This window comes from Aythya marila (genome assembly GCF_965140915.1).
Source record: "Aythya marila genome assembly, chromosome: 18".
NCBI classification, from domain to species: domain Eukaryota; kingdom Metazoa; phylum Chordata; class Aves; order Anseriformes; family Anatidae; genus Aythya; species Aythya marila.
The window spans coordinates 3,835,111-3,854,423 of record NC_139059.1 but is presented as its reverse complement, the minus strand read 5'-3'; the positions used below and the strand labels follow the sequence as shown (position 1 = coordinate 3,854,423).

Below are 19,313 nucleotides of genomic sequence, written 5' to 3'. Positions count from 1 at the left end.
AACTCTTCCTGTCTCTATAGAAATTATCAGAAGAGCAGCACGGGGCAGAGGCATCGCTGTAACCATTTGTCCCACTACAGGGAGTACACCAAAAGCTCCAGCTTTGCAACCGGGAGGGACGCTGACCTGAGCTGTGGCATTCCCCCTGCACCTATATAAAAGGCTCTGCCCTCCCGTGGCTTCAAATTGAACCCGGCTACAGAGGTCGCGTTTGGAGAGGTTCACGGGCTCCTCAGCCAGCTCCTTTGTTCTGGGAAGTCGACCACGATCATCTCCCTTGTTAGAAATGGCTCAATCTTCAAAATAGGATTAAATAGGTGCGTCCTGGTGGAGTGGAGACTCCCGGTGCACCCAGCGCTGTTTGCTTACCTCTATTCTTTTAACAAATCCTATTTTTTTATTTAATCCTATTTTGAAGATTGAGCCATTTCTAACACCCTGAAACAACTTTGGGGTCTTTTACGTAACGCGACTGCAATAAAAGGGTGGTGAAAGCTACCTCTGCCCTGCAATGCCTTGCCTCTTCCTTGCTCTTTAAAGCAACTCTTTTGACTGAGGGTTAATGGGGTTTGATTACTGGTTATTTTGTTCGTTTTAGCTTGAGGAATGACAGTCTCCAAAGCTTTAACGGAGTCCTCAGATTTCAAGTCCATCAGACAGCAGAATACTTTCTCCACTGCGCCTCTTTCCCTTCCGCCCTCTTCCTGCCAGAAGGCCAAGCACTGCCCGATACTAACAGCAGAATTTTAAAAACGTTTCTGTTCCTAGGAGGAGTTTACTCCTTTAAATCTGCGTTGCATCCCACTGCTTTGGGCTCCTGCCCCTCAGTCCCACTTGAAATTCTAGTCTGGAGCCCAAACCGCAACAAACTTTGCCTTGCTTCTCTTCTGACCCCGTTTCTCGAGAAGAGTATTTGTGGTGGCAGCCCTGGCCCCGGCACCACCTCACTCCCTCTCTGAACCCAGCTGAAAGGAAACACCTGGACCTCTGTGTGAAGAGCAAGAGCTGCCCCTTGTGGAGTCACTCGCTGCAAGCCATGCCTCCTCGGGAGGCCGACTCCCTGAATTTCAGCTAATATTCCCAAGCCCCTTTCCAGATCAGTTCTTTCCCTTTTGCTGTTTTCTCCCAAGAACTCGCTCTGAGAGGCAGCGATGAACAACAGCAATCACTGGCCAGGCTCCAGAGCTCCTCAGTGCCAAGGACCGGCTGGCACCACGTTGCCCCTCAGCACCCTGCCCACGCTCTGCAGGGCCCTGTGCCAGCAGGGATGCTGCCCTCACGGCAGGGTGCTGGGGGAAGAGGAGAAGCCCTTGGGTCCATCTCCTGCTGCTGCAGCACGAAGGGAGCTGCTGCCCAGCTGCCCAGCCCCGGGCACACGCTCCCATCCCTCTGCACACTGTGCTGGCCTCATCCCTGCCCCTTGTGTCCCCCCCCCAGGACAGGGCCCCTGTCTCCTGCCGCTTTGGGGAGGGTTATAGGGAAGCCAGGAGACAGTGACACATGCTTAGAGGAAACCCCCAGCACTCCGAGCTGAACCTGACCTCTCTGCACTGCGACCACCCCCAAATTCCCTGTCCCCTCTACCCCCACCTTGCACCACTGCTCCTTAAAGTCCCTTACAGCCCCTTAAAGCCCCTTACAGCCCTTAAGGTCCATTATAGCTCCTTAAGGTCCCTTAAAGTCCCTTACAGCCCCTTAAGGTCCCTTATAGCTCCTTACAGCCCCCTAAGGTCCCTTATAGCTCCTTACAGCCCCCTAAGGTCCCTTATAGCTCCTTGAGGTCCCTTAAAGTCCCTTACAGCCCCTTAAGGTCCCTTATAGCTCCTTACAACCCCTTAGGGTCCCTTGAGGTCCCTTACAGCCCCTTAAGGTCCCCTATAGCTCCTTCCAGCCCCTTGAGGTCCCTTCCAGCCCCAACCCCACCCCCGTCCCGCAGCCCCCCCAGAGCTCCCCGGTCCCTACCGGCCCCGCAGGAGGAGCAGCGCCCGGCGGGGCAGCGCTGCGAGCCGGGCGGCGGTGGCCATGCCCATGAGGCCGGGGGCAGCGGCAGCCGGGAGCCGGGCGGTGGCAGCGGCGGCGGCGGCGGCCGGGGCTGGGGGGGGGCCGGGCCGGGCCGGGCTGGGTCGGGCGGGGGCGGTGCGCACCGGGAACCGCCTCGGTCCCGGCCGAGCCTGGCCCCGGGGGGCTGCGGAAGGGGCTGGGTTAGGGAAGGGGCCACCCTCGGCACCCCCCCGGGTGCTTTCCTGGGAGTAGGGTGGGATGGGGTGGGATGGGATAGGATGCGGGGACCCTCAGCGCTCCCTCCGGCTCGCCGCCCCCCCCCGGCGGTGCCAGCAGGGGGAGCAGATAAAGGAAGGATGGGGGAGCCCCAAGGGGAAGGCTGCGTGGCCCAGGGTGGGGGGCGTGGGTGCTGGGACCCCCCAGCCCCTGCCCATCGCCCCCCTGGCCTCCACCACCACCCCGCACCTGGTGCTCCGGAGCCGGGCGGGCTATGGGGGACCCCACAGCAGCGCTGACACTTTTGGGGCACACGCGTTGTCCCCCGTGGGACAGCACCGACAGGCTTTTGGGGCACGGCGTGGCACGGTGGCAAAGCCCAGCTCGTTTTGGTGGAAGGGCTGGGGATGTGTTTGAAGCCTCGATGGCCTCGCAGGCAGGAGCCAAACAGCGCTGGCAGCACGGGGCTGTTTCTCGCTCGGCCACTGACCTGTGGGGTGATCGCCGGCACTCGTTCCGCTTCTGGTCCTCCTCCCACACTCTGCCCGGGTGGATGCGGGTTCAGCAAGCAGAGTCTGCACGGCACGCTGTGCTGTGCTGAGCACGAGAGGGCTCATGAGCAAGGGAATTGGTACTGGCCCCAGAATCGGCGTGTCTGAGGCATCAAAGCCATAAAATATGCTCGTAACACGGCCCGGTAGTGAAACGCTGACTGCCGCCATATCTCCCCTCCCGGCTGGTTGGTTTTCGAAACAGGCTTTGGATTTTCCCTCGTGTGCGTCTTGTTCACAAAGCACAAGGAGTTTGCTCGGTGGTAGCAGTGACTGCTTTTTCTGTGGTTGGAGGAGGGGAAATCTTTGTCTTTGAAATGTGCAAAATCGGCTGCGGCTGTGCACAGGGCACTGGGCAAAGCAGTGGGAATCTCCTCCAGCCCCCGACCCCCTCTCTTTGTGTTTTTGCTGTTCCTCCACCCTTTCTCTTGCAGAGCAGGCAGATGTGCCCCTTGGTTTGATTTGTCTGCCTCGTGCAGGTTTGAAGGCTTGTTAGACACACACAGGTGTTTGCACATGTCAGTCCCGCTCAAATCAGGCACTAGGTGAGTTTCTGGAGATGCTGTAAGGCCGCCTGACAGCCATGGCCAGAAGTCATCTCCTCCACTGCTGCAGCAAAGCCCGGTGCAGTTAGCTGTATCTGTAGTGCCGGAGCATCAGCGTTGTGCTCGGTGTTGTTTAACCACAGAGGGGAAAAAAAAAAACACAACTGTGATCTAAAAAACCCTCACCTTAAAAACAAACAAACAGAAGTCATGCTGAGTTTCAGGCTGACCTTTCTTTCCCCACTCGGATCACGGCTACTGAGTGAAGGCCGGTTAGGTATTAAAGAATTGCACGGGAGTTAACGTGACCTTCAGGTCTGGGTACGTCCCTCTGAGATGGTCAAAGCCTGAGACTTCGAGATGGCAGCCTGGCATGTAACACTCCACGCGCCACCGAGTGATAAATAATTCTAATAAATTTAAAAATCTGCCTGGAAGTTAATCACAATAGGTGGCACACACTCCAGGCGTTCCAGTCTCTGCAGCCCTGCACATATGAAGGTATTTTCTACACGTGCAAAAGGTCTCACCCAGGTCCCCTCTGTAAGTTGCTGAGGCACTGGGGAGGTTCTTGCGTAAGCAGACCTCGCTTTTCTCACAGGAGGGCTCTGTAATGTCAGCTTGCTGCTGGGAGGTGCAAAAACCTGCTTTGTAAACCTCCAGAACCTCCTGGGTGGGAGCACGTCAGCTTCAGGCAAATTTCATTACGTTTCTATGAGACGAATCCGTGTCTGCTGTTTGTGATGCCTTTGCTCGCAGACTCCTGTGATCTCAGTTCCATCTGCGCTGAGGTGAGCAGATCTCAGTGCTGGGAGAGGCCTGGAGGCAACTCAAAGCCTCACCAAGGCGCCCGAGGGGCGGATGTGCTGGAGCAGCTCTGAACAACTGTGCCCGACCGTGTACACCACAATTTGCACAGGGGCCAGCAAAGCCGAGGCTGGTACTCGCTGCAATCCCATTACTGGGTGATACCCATTTGGCTCTGTCCCCGGCTCCTTTTTTTTGACTTTCCCAACAGCGGGTCAGGCGAGGCAAGAGAGCACTTTGTGTAGTGCTGGAGTTCTGGATAAAGGGAGGAGGAGTAAGTGCAGAATTCCTCCTTGTAAAGAGAAACACCTTGGTGCAAAAAAAGAAAAAAAGACACAAAAAAACGAGTGTGGCACTTGGATTATGGACACCATGAAGAGAATGAAGCGATGGCACCAGTGAAACAAGGCACCCAGTGCCCAGATCGCTCAGCTTGGCCACGATGTGCTGGTGAGGACGCTCCGAAGCGGCAGCAGCAGCCGGGTGCCGGTGAGGAGGGGACGCAGGAGCCCTCGGAGCCCCCCTCCGAGCCTCCGAGCAGCCGGGGGCCAGCGCTGCGGCCCCGGGGAGGAGGAGGAGGAGGAGGAGGAGGAGAGGGGGAGCCGAGCGCGGCGCTCCGGGCCGACAGAGGGCGCTGGGGACCCTCCCGGTCCCGGAGCGAGGACGTGGCCGCGGAAGTGGGTGGCGGGGAGCGGGGAGCGGCGTGGCTCGGCCTGGCCCGGCAGCTCCGCGTTGTCTCGCTCCGCACCGCTCCGCGCCGCCCCCCGACCCCGCGCCTCCCGCAGCGCCGCCCGCGGCGGGGCCATGGCTCGGGGAGGCGGCGGTGGTGGTGGTGGTGGCAAAGCGGGGAGCCTGAAGGATAAGCTCGACGGCAACGAGCTGGACCTGAGCCTGTGCGATCTGAGCGAGGTGCCCGTCAGGGAGCTGGTGAGCGGCTGGCGAGCGGGGAGGTGCCGCCTGGTGCCCCCCGGGGGCTTCGGGGAGAGCCGAGAGCTGCGGCCGGGGGTGGCCGAGCTGGCCTGCGGGTTGGTAACGTGGCCGGGAGGAGGGTTTGCGCCTCCCGGTAGGGAGAGGTTGCGAGCTGTAAGCGCAGGAATCCTGCCTTTCGGCTTTAAAGGCAGGATGCTGAGTCCCGACCCCGTAAGGAACAGCCTCGGGGAGGAAGCTGAGGGCTGGGGGGGAAGACTGCAAGAAAAGTAGCAGGGGCAGGCCGGGTTTGTATCTACCTGCGGGCCCAAGTACTTTGTTTCTCTTTCAGGCTGCACTTCCCAAGGCAACTGTATTGGATTTGTCCTGTAACAACCTCATCTCCTTGCCGGTAAGATGCTGGAGGGAGCCTTTGTGAAGATCAGGAAGGTCTGCTAGGAAATATTCAGGAGAGATAAGCAGAGATTCACTGGGAGGCTTGGAAATGGCCCTCTGCTCCTCCTGGGGTGGCTGAACGGCACTGCTGCTGATTTGGGGTTAGTACAGGTGGGCAGCTTTTACTGAGGCAGGTAGCACCTAGCGAGAGAGAAGAGGGCAACCTAAACAGAGAGGTTGCAGCAAATCCCTGCCAAAGGATCCCAGCGTGAACACAGACCGCTTTCCTTGGCAGTGGGAATTCGGTTTTCAGTTGTCCTGCTGCACATCACCACATTCGGTTTGTGTCCTGTCCGTCCCACTGCTACCTCCCTCGCTCTTCCGAGAGATTTTCTTCCAGCTGCCCTCCTGGGCTAAGTTGAGGATTTGCAGCTTACACAAGGCGCAGCCTATCCCAGCACGTTCCCTGCTCAGGTTCCTTCGTTAAGATGCTGACCGGATTTTTCTGCTTTTTGTACCTGGCTTTTAGTCAGACTTCTGTAGTTTGATGCACCTGGTGAAACTGGACCTGAGTAAAAATCGCCTGCAACAGCTGCCTTTGGACTTTGGCCGCCTGGTCAATCTGCAGCATCTGGACCTCCTGAACAACCGTTTAGTCACCCTGCCAGTCAGCTTCGCGCAGCTCAAGGTAAAGCTGTTTGCTGGGCAGTTACGTAAAGCTTTGGGACGCGAGCCAGGGTCTTGTGATCCTTCTCAAGTTGATTTCTCTGGTAAAGCATCCATCCTGATGCCTACCCATTCCAAAATTCAGCTGTCTCTGCACCACAGCTCAGTGGAAATTATCTCCCATCTATTGAAAACACCTCTGCCTGAGCCCTCTGCTTGCCTTCCATACCTGTTTTACTCTTACGAAGTGGCTCTTTGCTTCTGCTTTGGATCTCTTAAATAATTTCAGGAGTGTTGTGCTGCTTGTGGTCAGCTGCTTGCTGTGTGCTCTTACAGCCTCCCCTTTGTCGTTCCTTCCTGCAGAACCTGAAGTGGCTGGATCTGAAGGACAATCCCCTGGATCCTGTTCTAGCTAAAGTAGCCGGCGACTGCCTGGACGAGAAGCAGTGTAAACAGGCTGCTGTCAGGGTAAGGAACCTGCTTGCTTTTATTCTTTTTTCCTTACTTAGCTCTGTCGGTGGAGGGCTTTTCCTCTTTTTGCTTAGCAAGCTGGGCAGCTGCTGCTGCAGCACTCTGAAATTTCTTTAGCCAGTGAGGTGCTGGTTCACTGCACTGACTTCACTGCTTCCGTGCCTAGAGAGGGAAAACACCAGGCTGAGCAGGACTCTCCTCCATCAGCAAGGAAGCAAAGGGACACTCAGACAAAATAATCCCTGTGTAGAGTACAGCAGAGTACAAAAATCTTTGGAGAAGCTCTGGGAAACTACAGGGTCATGTAAATAGTTACTGCTGGGAGTTGTGGAGCAAGAATAGTTAAAAATCTGTGCCTGTGCTACTGCCTTGTGCTGCTCGTTGTAGGAATTCAGTTTGCTGAAACCAAAATTGTTCTGTGATCCTCTGTATTGGCTCGCATCATTTGCCACATTTGCTCTTCTGACACACAGACCTGTTTCTTAACTGCAGAGGCTCATGCAGGAAGGGCTGAGCTCTCTCCAGAGCTGTACCTGCAGGGCTAAGGCAGCTGTGTGCAAACTTTGGGGCTGGTCAGACCCAGCCGAGTGTCCTCAGCTGCACTCCAGCTGTTCTATTTTGAACTGGCTATGCAGTGAGCCTTCTGCAGAGCTCTCAGATTGTTTTCTTGGGCCTTGAAGGTACTGCAGCATATGAAAGTGATCCAGTCTGAGCAGGACCAAGAAAGACAACGGAAGCTCCAAGCAGAGCGAGGTAAGCACAAAGTCCTCACACACACCTTGCTGAATTCTGTTCTCAATCTTTAACATGTCCACATACAAATACCCGCTGGCTGGCAATCGATGTAACTGGCAGAAATTTGTGTTTGTAACTATCAGGGAGTCCTAGGGTAGGAGAGCCAGGTGGAGAAAGATAGCCTGGGATCACTGTGCTGTTTGTTGCCTGAACAACACAATCTTGGAATGGTTTGGGTTGAAAGGAACCTCAAAGATCCACAGGCAGGGGCAATTTCCACTAGACCAGGTTGCTCAAGGCCCCATCCAGCGTGGCCTTGAACACGTCCAGGAATGGGACACGTTAGGTCCCTAGTTGGAACGTTCTGTGGGTTGCACACAAAGTATATGAAAGAAGAGCACAGAACTTGTTTTAAGGGAAGCCTAAATCTGAGGTAGCAAGATATATAATAAAAAACAGCAACAAAAACAAACAAAAGTCCACCACAGGGATTATTTAACTTCACAGAATCAAAGAATAGCTAAAGGTATAAGGGTGCGGTCCCCATGCTACAGCAGGTTGCCCAGGATCCTGTGCAGGGATTTGTTTCCTCATTCCAACTGGGAACAGATAAGCAAATAATAAGGAAGAAGGCAATGACAGCCCTTTAAATTAAGGAAAATGCTTCCTATTAATCCCCAGAAATGGAGAAGAAGCGTGAAGCTGAACAGCGAGCCAGGGAAGCTCAAGAAAGGGAACTGAGGAAGCGGGAGAAGGCAGAAGAAAAGGAACGCAGAAGACGGGAGTACGATGCCCAGAGAGCTGCAAAACAGGAGATGGAGAAGAAAACTAAAAAAGAAACCGTGCAAACCCGAAGTAAGTAGTGTCCACAGCGAGTCCAAATAAAGACTGTGGTGTGATATTTTAATGTATGCCTTGAGCACTGCGTAGGCAAAATAAGCCAAGGAGAATGAATAAGACCACTGCCATAGAATTGCAACATATTTTTAGTCTGCATCCTCTTTTTGATGCCAGATTTGCTTTTATGTAGCCCAGGTACTGAGAGAGTAGGAATGGTGGGGAAACAGTGCAGCAGTACAGCTTGTTAGAAGCCTTACAGCTGGACAGCTGTAGCTGAGGAAGAGAGAGTTGCAGTATCTGGGGTGAACTGAAGAACTCTCGAGAACTTCTCTCCACTCCTTTCTTAGATGTACTGAACTATATAGTGAACTATATGGTTAAAAACAGATCTCATGCAACACAGAGATGCTTTACTCCCCTTACCTTCATGGGCAGAAGTGAAAATCTCAAACTTCTCATGTAAGTAGGGAGGTCTTGTGCATTTATTATCGACCAGAGTTACGTGATGAGGATTCATAAGACAACCATAGCACAGGCTAAAGCACATTACCTGAGCAGCACGTTTCTGAATGTAACCGTTACAGATATTTGACTAAATCCTCACATTCTTGATCTTGCCAATGTTCTTGTTGCAGAGCCCGCCTCCAGTTCTCGTCCTCCTCAGCTGCCCCGGCACAAGCACTCCTGGTCACGGTCAGTGCTGAGGGTCCTGCTGCTGGCGCTGCTGTGCATCCTCTGTACCTTGGCTGTCTGCAAGCTGACAGAGCTACGACATCAGCCGCTGTGCATCAGCGTGAACACTCTCTATGAGGATGTTGTAGCTGCTGTGCAAAACCATAAAGCCCTGCAAAATCTGCTACACCAGAACTCGCAGCAGTGATCGTCCGGGACGGGCACGCGCTTCCTCAGCATCTCCTTCCACCATCCATGCAGCCAGAATTCCTATGGAATTGTGTTCTGATGAAACTGCTTCTAATCAGTCAGCATCGATTTGCTGGTCCACTCCACGTAGAGCAGAGTTATTGTTTGGATCATCTTTGCTGTGCATGTTTCTCAGTTGGCCTGTAAGCTCTTATTTGCCCAGATTAACTTGCTTAAATTTGTTAATACTTCTTGCCTCCAAGGAATTTTTACCTAGATTGTGAGATACAGAAAGTTGCTAATTTATAGGAGCAGGGGAAAGAAATACAAAAGCCTTACAGTTATCTAGGTAGCTATAGCTCTATAATGGAGGCGTAAGTTTTGTAATACATATCCATTTCTTGCTCTCACTTCTATTAATGCTAAAAATCAGTGATATGGCTGTATGGGGTTGATATATGTAGGCCTCCTCCGGGACCAGTTGCAAGTTTGTGGCATGGCTGTGCGTCCTTCTGTTGGAGTGAAGAAGCTGATGTACTCTTGAAAACAAGCTGAGAATTTTCAATACAACAGTTTTCGCATCAATTTGTCTCCACTGGATGTTTATGTTGCTAATGCAGAACACCCCTTGTTTTCATTGTAGTTAAGCAATTTTAGCAGTTTAAAAATAACCTCTGACTGCACGCAGTAACCGCTCGTTTTAGCCAGCTAGTGCCAACAAAGGAGCTGCAGCTTAAGAAGGGCTTCTTGCCAGTCTGCAGACTTTTTTGTGTAACTAGAGGGGGTCTGACCCTCACAGAAAGGCAGGGGATGGGTGGCAGCACTGGATGGCGCTGTTGCCGCATCACACACGGCCTGGCAGAACTGGACTTCACCTTGGGACTGCTGCTGCAAAGGCTGGGAGGTTTGGCAGTTCGTACCTAGAGAAGAAAACTCAGCTGTACAGAGGCCTATTAATTATAAATAATCTCTGTAAGAACAAAACAGAACTTGGTCGTGTCCTCAAAGAGTTCACGAGCACTAAAACCAATTGAAGTGCAGGCGTAATGGTGCGAGTGCAGGTTTCAGAATAGCCACGCTCCAAACTCCGCTGAGACGCGTGGACATCAGTCAGCAGAACGGCTCCCTCTCCGCTGCTACCTGGCCTTATTGCTGATTGCAGCACTGCACTGCCAGGAGGAGCGGCAATTACTCTGCTCCACTCTTACTGCATTGCCACGAGTAAGCCATCCATAGCATTTCGCATCAAGGTCATCACTCAAACAGTAAGCCCTCAGCTTTCCATAGGCCAGCGATAAGTTCTCTCACAACCTTGCAGAAGAAAGCAACAGCATCCATTTAAGCTAAAGGGAAGGAAAGGCTGCCAGTCTCTCTAGCTTAGCAGTATGTATGTTTTCCAAGCTTCCTCGAAATAGCTTTGGTATTTAACTCACTATAGTCTTTAAAAGATCCTTGGTTACTATCTGGAAATGTTCAGAAACATTGCAGACAGCACTCAAAGCAACATTCCCCCTCTGCATCCATTCCTCTCAGCATCTGGCAGGAATCTGCTGCTCTGCTATCTAAGAGAGAGCGCTGTGTATGATAACAATTGCAAAGCTATAAAGATTTATCAGTTCAGGTCAGAAGTATGCTTCTGGCTGCACAAAGGTACCTGCTGAGTGTGTGAAGCTGTCATCGCTCAGGGTTTTTTAATTTGAAAAATGTTGCCCCCTTCCAAAGGGTGACTTCCATGCTTTGGACGCACACAAATTCACACTCGGCTCTCATCTCACTAAGTGCCTCTGGAGCACAAGACCTCAACCGTCCTTTGGTGCACATCAGTGCTGATGGCTTCATGGCTAGGCAAGCGTGGTCCCCAATCTAATTAAAAGCAAGCTTTTTTTCTGCCAACTGTTTAGATCTCATAATTCCAACACATGTAATCAGATTTCACGACCCTCTATAGGTTAAGCTGTCTGGAGACTGCATCAGGGCAGTCTAAATTTAAATCCGAAAATTAGTCTTACTCATTCCCATCTGCCACAGCGGAAAACTGAAAAAGTCTGTTTTGTGAGGTAAATTTTTCCCCCTCACTAGAGCAGGTGCTGCGGCAGCACCATACCGCTTTCAGTCGTGTTTTTCACACTGAAGAGAGAAGAAAACCACTTGCAGTTTAGGACACCAGCAGCAAACACTCCTTTCAACAGGAGACATACCACAGTCACAGAATGGCTTGAGATGGGAAGGGACCTCTGGGGGTCATCTGGTCACACCTGACTACTGTCAAGACAGCACGTTAAGAAGCAACGAAAAGCATCGTACAAAATGATTTATTTCCTAGGAAGAGCTCTTGATAAATAGAAAGGCACCATCAGTGCAGTAAGCATGTCCATCGCACGCTGTTATAGAAAACATTCACCGTCTGTGTGTGAACCCCAGCCATTCCGCACGGTTATCCAAATTTCTTCCACCATGATAAAAGACTGTACGTGGTTAAAATCTTTAAACTACCAGCGATGACCCCACGTGTTACCTAAGCACGTCTTCCCAGAAGGGAGCAGAATATTTAAACCAGGGAAACCACAAAATCCTCCTTCACTTGGGCTACCCGGTGGCATCCAGGTAGAGATCAGGGTCATGAGAAGTCATCTGCAGATAGATCCGCCTGGAAAGTTCGGGTCCGATCCGGCGGGAGGTGGCTGTCACACCTTCACCGCGGCGCACAAGGATATTAGCCAGCAAGTTCTCCCGCTCCTGCTCTGAGGAGCATCTACTATAGGCCTACAAGCAACACAAAGGAACCATGGCATCAACTATTTGCACCCAGTGCTCAAAGAAAATAATAAAAAAAAAAAAATCCCAGCTATGCACCTGTGACAGCTCTACGCCTTCATTTTTCAGCTGGTGCCCCTCCAGATCTCACTTGTGTGGGTACCAAGGTGTCAGCTCCTTCACTACCTTACTAAACAGCTCATACAGAATCACTGTTATCAAAATTGTTATCAATTAAAGGATTCCTTCCGCCTTTGCAGTAGTTGGCTGTCTGCACACAGGCCTCAGGGTTCCTGAAGCAGCCTTACCTGGTCCAGAAGCTGAGGAGAAGGGTATGCAGTCACAACAGCCTCGGCCATCTCCAGGCTGACCCGGTTAAACTGCTGTATCTGCCTTTTCCAGACTTCAAAGAGGCCCTTTCCAGAGGGATCCACCTTCACGCCTCTGCACCACTTGTTCTCTAAGTAGAAAGAGAACCCCGTCTTCTCCTGCTGTCGCCTACAGACAAGGGATGGAAATGCAAATGAAGCCATGGAAAAAAGAAAAAAAAAAATCAATTCCTGTATCTGTTATCACATCGACAGAGAGAGAGAGCATCTCTTCTTGTGCCAAGCTATTACAGACACCACTGGCATCAAATGATAGAAATGTGACCCTGTTTTGCCTACACGCATTACCTAGTTCTTAGTCTAAGGCCCAGATTTCCTGTTGAAAAAGAAACAATCCTGTAGCAGGGAGCAATTCTGCCAGAAGCCAACACGCACACAAAGTGGTAAACAAGAATTCACTTTTTGACTGCCAGGGATAATCAAACTCTTTTAGATGTCATTTTTAAAGACATCTCTTTTCATGGCTGAGATGTAATTTACAGCAGCTGCTGTGATAGGAATGCTAAGGCTGTGTGAGACTACACAAGAAGGTTTTCTTCGCTCTCACCATGTAGCGTGTTGCTGTCTTTCTTTATCAGCTGAACATTTAAATGGTGCGTTCTCGATAATGTCTCTCCTGGTTACATACGGAGGAAAGGCTCGTACTGTGAGTTCAGCCCTACTCACATCCCCTTCCCACTCTTAAAATCAGACTGAGATCAAGACCTTTGCTTGATGCCAAGAGACTACAACTTGAAATCAGGGTCTGTCCTCACCCCTGCTGCTCCCTCCCAGGAATCCTGAGAGCAAAGCCTTTCCAAAGAAGATAGGCCCATGCCTCATCTCTTTACTCACTTGTACGGTGCTTCAGCCACAGCTTTTGAGAACATCGTGGCAAACTCTCCAACCTCCTCCCAGCTCGCAAAAAAAGTGACTGGGACTTGTGTGCACAGCTGCAAATCCACTAAGGCCTGTGAACATCATTGGAAACAGCAATGGAACAATTCACCTTCTAACCTCAAACCCCACGCCTGTCTGGAAAAAAAAAAAAAAAAAAACAAAACACAAACAAAACCAAAACAACACAAAAATAAAACAACGAGTCATAACATCTTGCTCTAAGTCACAACCACCCACTCCCTCCCCATTTTGGAAACTGCTCAAGGCACAGACGTATTCAGGGATGCTTTGACTCCTTAATAGCAGCCGAGTGCCATCCAGCTGACATCGCCCCTCGGTGGAAGGCTCCTGTTACACGCAGGCCACCAGGGCAGCAGTGACGGGCTTTACCAGTGGGCCACGAAGTGTGAGAGATGCTAACCAAGATTCACGTTTTCCTGCCCAAAATTAAGGTGAATGAAACCTGGTGGACCAGGGGAGAGCGGGTTTGTATCTGAGTGGCGGGGAATTGAACACAAAGAGCTCCGTCCACAGCACATAAACTAGTGAAAGCTGAAGGTCCCTGTCCAGGAAAGTGTGTGATCGGGTCAAATGTTCCAGGGGTGGCAGACAGCAGAGACAACAGCTGCCTGCCTGTTCTCAAGGTACTCACTCACTTCTTCCACATCCAGCCTGGTTATCTCCAGGCCAGAATCCTGAACTTCCTTTCTCCTCTGCTCGTCTCCTTCATTTCTGTGCGCTGTTGCCTTTTGCAGTCTCTTTTTTGACTGAGCTCTGAGACATCTAAGAAAACAAAGATAAGATTGGAAATTCCCTTCAGCAGAAGCAGCAGGACCAGGCTGCTGTGGAGTGTGAGACCAGTTAGTGCCAACAACCCCTACTGAGGGACCCTGAATTTTAAGGAAAACATCAAGGACCATCAAATCCAAGAGCATTATATCTGATTAACAAAATTCCTCAGCAGCAGTTCTTTGAAAACTAGAAAAGCACACCAAGGAGGTATTTGGGACTTTTTTTTGCCATCCTTATGTTCTTCCCCAGCTATTTGCCCTTGGTCACTGCGGTGACAGACTCAGTGGAGCTTCGCTTCTGTTCCTACACAAAAAATAGTGGAGTACTTCTGGGTAGGAACACTAGTTACGCTCCAGTCTTTGCTAGAAAGAGTTAGTGTAAACATCTGTGGCATTCTGCAAGGCCAGAGATAACGCAGAAACATCTGGAGGGAAAAAAGTCTCACCTGAAATACTTTTCTACTTCAACTACTGTCATTGCCAAAGTTTTCCCAGGCATTTTCTTCAAAACCTGAGCTACAAAGCTCTGCAAGGTCTCCTTCTGCCCTTCTGCACAGCCCTGGGCCTCCTGCAAAGATCAACACAACCATACTGAGTTACGCAGGCAACCCCAGGAACCTAGGGCTCCAATTCTGCAGATGGAAAGGTCTGCTCACAGGGCTCTTTGGGGACAAACAGACAATACTTGAGGTAGTAATAAGCTATGGCAGAAAACAAACCAACCGACCAAACCAACCCACAACATACTTGACCTGGAGTATCTATTAGGACAACGTTATCTCTTTAAAAATCTGTGAATAAACAAATTTTAAAAAAAAGAAAGAAAGCTTGTCAAAACCCTGCATTATACAGCCCCGATGTGTTTGATCAAGTACGGGCTTCTAAAAACAAGACTTATGGTCTACTGGAACCACGGTTTTCATCCCACATCAAAACCATCCCATGAAAAGGGATGACAAGTATCCCCTCTCAGCAAGGCACGTTCAGTGAGCATGACAGCCCTAAGCAGCCTTACTTGCTTGTAGCCGCGAACCATGGACAAAAACTCCTCCAAGCGAAGCAGAACCAGGACGTTTGGCTCTTCTGTCCACTCGTCACCATCTTCAGTCTGCCAAATACAAAACCAAACAGCCAGAGCATCACTCTGTTTGTAACTCAAACTCACTCAAACTGGCTCTCCCACTCAGAGCTCTGAGACAGGGAGAAGTTCGGAGGATGCTCACGTGGGTTGCTAAAGTGCAAATAACACAGAAATTAAAGGGCAAGCACAACAAGGTTCTGTCCTCGCACCTGAGGTATCACAGCTTTTCTCCTCCAGGTGATGCTGCAGGGAACAGCCTGCCTCTCAACCACACAGGAATAGTTTGCCGACTGCAAGGCAGCAAGGACCTGTGCACCACCTTCTACCTGTAAAATAGCTGAAATTGATACGTGGGTCAGGCTTCCACGGCAAGAGCCAACTGCCAGCACAAGGCAGGGGAGGGGCAGGCAGCCGGGAGAAGCACCTGGATCCAGCACCACCGTTATGTATTTCTGGCACTCCCCCGGCCGCTGAGCTTTCAGTATCTTGGCAAGGGTCTTCTTCCTTTCCTTCTCCTGCTCCTGCTCCCTCTTCCGCGCTTCTCGTTCCTTTCTCCTCTGCCACGCAGCCTGGCACATCGCCTCCCTCTCCTTCTGGCTGTATTTTCTCCTTTTCGGAACCGGGGAAGTTTCTGCGCTGCCTCCACTCGGCGGGGACCCGCCGGGCCGGGCCTCGGGCTCTGTCAGGGCAGCTTCTGGCAGGCCGGGAGCCGCCCCCTCCGCCCCTCCGGCACCGTTTGCGCCTCCCCAAGGCCCGACTTCGGCCCCCAGCACCCCGCCCGTGCCGGTCCGCCCCCCGCCGCCAGCCGCCGGCCGCTGCCCGCTCCCACACGGCCTCTCCCTGAGGGCCGCGCTCCCCTCCGCCGAGGGCCGGCCGCGGGGCAGCCTCCTCTTCACCCGCTCGGCCAGAGGAACCACCTCGGGCTCGCTGTCGCTGCTCAGCACCACAACGGCGCTTCCCCACGCGGGGGAAGGCGGCGACCCCGGCCGCGGGGACGGCCCTGACGGCGGCGACCGCCCCTCAGCGCCCCCCGCGGCCGCCGCCATTTTGTCTCCCCTCAGGAGAGGCAGCGGGAGGGCGGGCGGGCGCTTGCCGCGCTGAGCGCCGATTGGCCCGAGCCCTCGCGCACGCCGCGCGCTCTGGGCGCTGATTGGTCCACGGGAGAGCGTGCGCGAGCGCTCCGGCCAACCGCCGCTCGCCGCGCCGGAAGAGGAGGAGAGGCGGCGCCGGGAAGATGGCGGCGCTGGGGCGGCTGTGTGAGTGAGGGGCGGCAGAGCCCGGGGGGGGCCTAGAGCGCGGCGCTTCCTTTTTATTCACAAAATAATGAAAAATTACGTAAAATGTAACCCCGGCACCGGCCGTTTGCGTTTTGTGTGTCTTCTGGTACAGTCAGCTGGGCGGTAGGTTAGAATTGGGGTGTGTTTGCCTCTGTCACTCCCCTTCCCCTGCCTGCTGCCAGGGCCCAGAGCCCGGCCTTGGCGCAACGAATACCCGGCGCTTTGAGTTAACGTGATTCATAGAACAAGACTACAAGATTTCTAGCTCGCTGACCATCTGTGGTAGCTTAAGACTAAAAGAATCCGGGGGTTTTCTCAGGAGGAGGAAAGGAGCACGTTTTGTGGTGTGATGGGCACCGTCCTGCTCTTACCTGCTGCTTCTGGGGTTGAAAAGAGTTTAAAAAAAAAAAAAGCTTGAAAAGTTTGGAGAACTTGGATTTGCCAGCTAACTGCATGAAAGGAGGAACTGCTGAGATCCTTCCAAAAAAAAAAACTAATTATGTCACAGACATGTTCTACAAAGAATTTCACCTGAGGGTGAACAAAACCAGAGCGTCAGCCTTCCTGATAACAAAACCGCAGTGTTTTCTGTCAGTGCCCTTTTTTTCCCCAAATGAGTAAGTTTGTGGTGTGAGCGATGCTGTGTTTCCAGACACAACTTCTGACTGTAACAACTGACTTCTGCTTGACTTGTCCTGGTTGTAACTCAAGGATTGGCACAAAATGCTGACCCTGTTACCTTCAGGGTAACAGTTCTGGATGTGTTTACACATTGTTCTGAATTGGAGTCTCTTCACTTATAAGATTACAAAATATTTACTTACTAACTAAATAAATGCCATTCAACTGAGGGTGAAACTGAAACAGAGCTCACAGTTTGCTTTTTCTTGAAGCAATGTAAGGCCAATTCGTAGCAGCTTGTGATTTCTGTAGCACGTTTTACAAGGCCTTTACCAGAAGTGATTTTGTTGATGTCCTGATCGTTTTATTCTCGTCTGGGTAGCTGCAGAACTTGAGACGTCATCTCTTTGCAGAAGATTTAGTCCAGGGTGGTCTAACTATGATTTATCTTGGAAGTAACATTTTTTTTTTTCCTCTGGGCTTTTGTTTGCCTTTAGTTTTAAAAACTGTATAAACTGATATCCTTTAAATCCGAAAAAGGCACGTGTATTCATTTTTTCAGCTATTTTTGTTGTTCTTGCTCCAAATCTAGTTCTGAGTGTTCCGCGAACAAGCCTGGCTGCTGTCCGATGTGCTTCTAAGAAATCTGGGGGCAGCTCAAAAAATCTGGGTGGCCGCAGCCCTGGGAAGCGCTACGGAGTCAAGAAAGTGGAAGGTAGGCCAGGCAGATACTCTGCCCTTACGCGTGTTTCGTGGCATCCTTCACGGGTCAGCCCCTGGCAGGGGCGGTAATTGCAGAGTAGGAGGCGGCTGAGGCGCTCTTCCAGCAGAGAGGAGAGAGGAGGCTCAGCGAAACCTCCTGATCCGGGGTGGGCAGCAGGAGGGCAGCGTGAGTCAGCCTTCCTCCCCGATGGGCCCACGAGCAGGCAGCCAAAATTGGCTCCAGAAAACGTGCTTTGCTTCTCCGGAGAGGCTGGGAGGAGGGCGTGCTGTGGGACACCGAAGAACTGAGGTGCATTTTCCCCCCATGCTGGGTTGAGAAGTGTGTTTACAAAAGGGAGAACTCTGACGCATAGCTGAAGCCAAAGTACAGATCCTCGCAGCTAAGTGCTTAATAATTAGTGAGTTTGCTAATGAAAACATATCAGCATTACAGGTAATAAAACTAATGCCTTCAGCAAACAGAAAATGCCTTGTACCCCAGGAGCAATCTTTTCAAGGACTAGAATTGCTTTTTTCCGCTGTATATCAGTTGCCCTCTGCTTCACCCCAACAGCATTTTTGTTTGGATGCTTTCAGCGTTTGAAGTCATTTTTTCCATAGAAAATTTCCACAGAAAGCTGTTTGTTTTTTTTTTTTTTAAGTCCTGGAGCCATTAGTTTTCCGCTAGCGTCAGGGCCTCGGGGAGCTCCATTCCTCCACAGGCTGACTCTGTTGTTCTGTTGCAGGCGCGTTTGTGCACGCAGGCAACGTTTTGGCTACGCAGCGATTGATACGCTGGCATCCAGGGGCTTATGTAAGTCACTTTTCCTTTCCTTGGTACTCGGAACAGCAGCCCAGAACAGCCCACCTCACTGTTCCCTCTCTCTCAAGCTGTTTTTTTTAATTATCGTTTCTATTATTATTTCTTTTTTATAATCCTGAAATTGGGTTTCATTATTTGGTATTTCTTAGTCACAACCTGCATGAAATCAGAGCTGTGCCCACCTGATTTAGGAACAGACTGAGGGTTGGAGAGTTGGGTTCTTATACTTTAGGGTGGAATCAGCATCTTGTAACGAGCTCACACTGCTTGCTGCAAGCGGCGTTGTTTTCTTCCATTTTAAAAAACGAAGCAGCGGATGCTGCTGAAGCCAAGATACAAAGCAAGGCAGGCAGATGATCAGATCTGCTTCAGCAGCAACCTCCAGCCTTTCCCTCCTGATGCTGTGCCGGTCCTTTTGCAGGTGGGGATGGGCCGTAACAAGACGCTCTACGCCCTGGAGGACGGGATCGTGCGGTACACCAAGGAGGTGTACGTGCCTCCACCCCGCAGCAGCGAGAGCAGGGAGGTGATCTGTCGCCTGCCCAAAGGCGCCATTCTTTATAAAACCTTCATCAGTGTTATCCCCACGGCAGAAGTGGGGAGCTTTAAGCTGGTCACCATGCTCTGAGGCCCCTGATCCGCGTGGGGATGGACGGGAAGGAGCGGCTGGGGCAGACCCTGGGCTGCCAGCTGAGGAGGACGAGAGTGTTCCAGCTCTGAGGACACCCGTTCGTGCCTTTGCTCTCTTGCTCCCAAAGCACACGGGGTTGGAGTTCAGGCACTGGAGAGATCTGCTGGGTTTTGTTAGAGTGCTCAATAAATGCATTGGAGTTCTTGTGGCTCTTGCCTGTTTGTAGGGCGTTACCTGTGTTCGTTCAGTATGTGGAGCTGCCTTCCCCTGGAGAACCCCTTCTGTTGTTCCACTGAGTACTTCACTCCAGAATTAGCTTTATGACAATAATTGTCCTATTAATAATTCCCTCATATTCCCTCAGTAATAA

The 19,313-nt window shown here is 51.7% G+C and overlaps 4 protein-coding genes across 8 annotated transcripts in view; 2 read left to right on the top strand and 2 right to left on the bottom strand.

Moving 5' to 3' along the window:
- The window catches only part of ACSF2 (acyl-CoA synthetase family member 2), a 39,745-nt gene extending 36,820 nt beyond the window's left edge, over positions 1-2,925 (bottom strand). The window contains exon 1 of one of the 2 annotated variants that reach the window (XM_082775043.1): positions 2,708-2,925. Coding sequence is in view for 1 of the 2 variants with exons in the window: in XM_082775042.1 (XP_082631168.1) it covers positions 1,963-2,030 (68 nt within the window). In the remaining variant the exon portion in view is untranslated. Of the gene's footprint in view, positions 1-1,962; positions 2,100-2,707 lie in introns of those variants that run through there. The other variant, XM_082775042.1, reaches the window with a different exon arrangement.
- Positions 2,926-4,771: 1,846 nt separating this feature from the next.
- Positions 4,772-9,580, top strand: LRRC59 (leucine rich repeat containing 59). Of its 2 annotated transcripts, none has more exons than XM_082774589.1 (7): positions 4,772-5,029; positions 5,379-5,438; positions 5,952-6,110; positions 6,452-6,556; positions 7,240-7,312; positions 7,976-8,149; positions 8,770-9,580. In XM_082774589.1, the coding sequence occupies exons 1-7, from the start codon at positions 4,925-4,927 to the stop codon at positions 9,012-9,014; spliced, it is 921 nt and encodes a 306-aa protein (XP_082630715.1). In that variant the 5' UTR covers positions 4,772-4,924; the 3' UTR covers positions 9,015-9,580. The 2 variants fall into 2 exon arrangements, with proteins under 2 accessions (XP_082630715.1, XP_082630714.1); XM_082774588.1 differs by having other exon boundaries at positions 4,774-5,047.
- Positions 9,581-11,293: 1,713 nt separating this feature from the next.
- Positions 11,294-16,048, bottom strand: EME1 (essential meiotic structure-specific endonuclease 1). Of its 2 annotated transcripts, XR_014318719.1 has the most exons (9): positions 15,314-16,048; positions 15,099-15,226; positions 14,824-14,916; positions 14,255-14,376; positions 13,674-13,800; positions 12,973-13,088; positions 12,058-12,247; positions 11,849-11,961; positions 11,623-11,758 (listed from the first exon to the last, which is right to left on the bottom strand). XR_014318719.1 is itself a non-coding variant. In XM_082774576.1 (8 exons), exons 1-8 carry the CDS (start codon positions 15,933-15,935, stop codon positions 11,582-11,584), a joined length of 1,575 nt encoding a protein of 524 aa, XP_082630702.1. In that variant the 5' UTR covers positions 15,936-16,048; the 3' UTR covers positions 11,294-11,581. The 2 variants fall into 2 exon arrangements, 1 of the variants encoding a protein (XP_082630702.1); XM_082774576.1 differs by lacking the exon at positions 11,849-11,961 and having other exon boundaries at positions 11,294-11,758.
- Positions 16,049-16,055: 7 nt separating this feature from the next.
- Positions 16,056-19,151, top strand: MRPL27 (mitochondrial ribosomal protein L27). Of its 2 annotated transcripts, none has more exons than XM_082774948.1 (4): positions 16,056-16,145; positions 17,380-17,502; positions 18,236-18,303; positions 18,734-19,151. In XM_082774948.1, exons 1-4 carry the CDS (start codon positions 16,124-16,126, stop codon positions 18,938-18,940), a joined length of 420 nt encoding a protein of 139 aa, XP_082631074.1. In that variant the 5' UTR covers positions 16,056-16,123; the 3' UTR covers positions 18,941-19,151. The 2 variants fall into 2 exon arrangements, with proteins under 2 accessions (XP_082631074.1, XP_082631075.1); XM_082774949.1 differs by lacking the exon at positions 16,056-16,145 and adding an exon at positions 16,765-16,783.
- Positions 19,152-19,313: the final 162 nt, after the last annotated feature.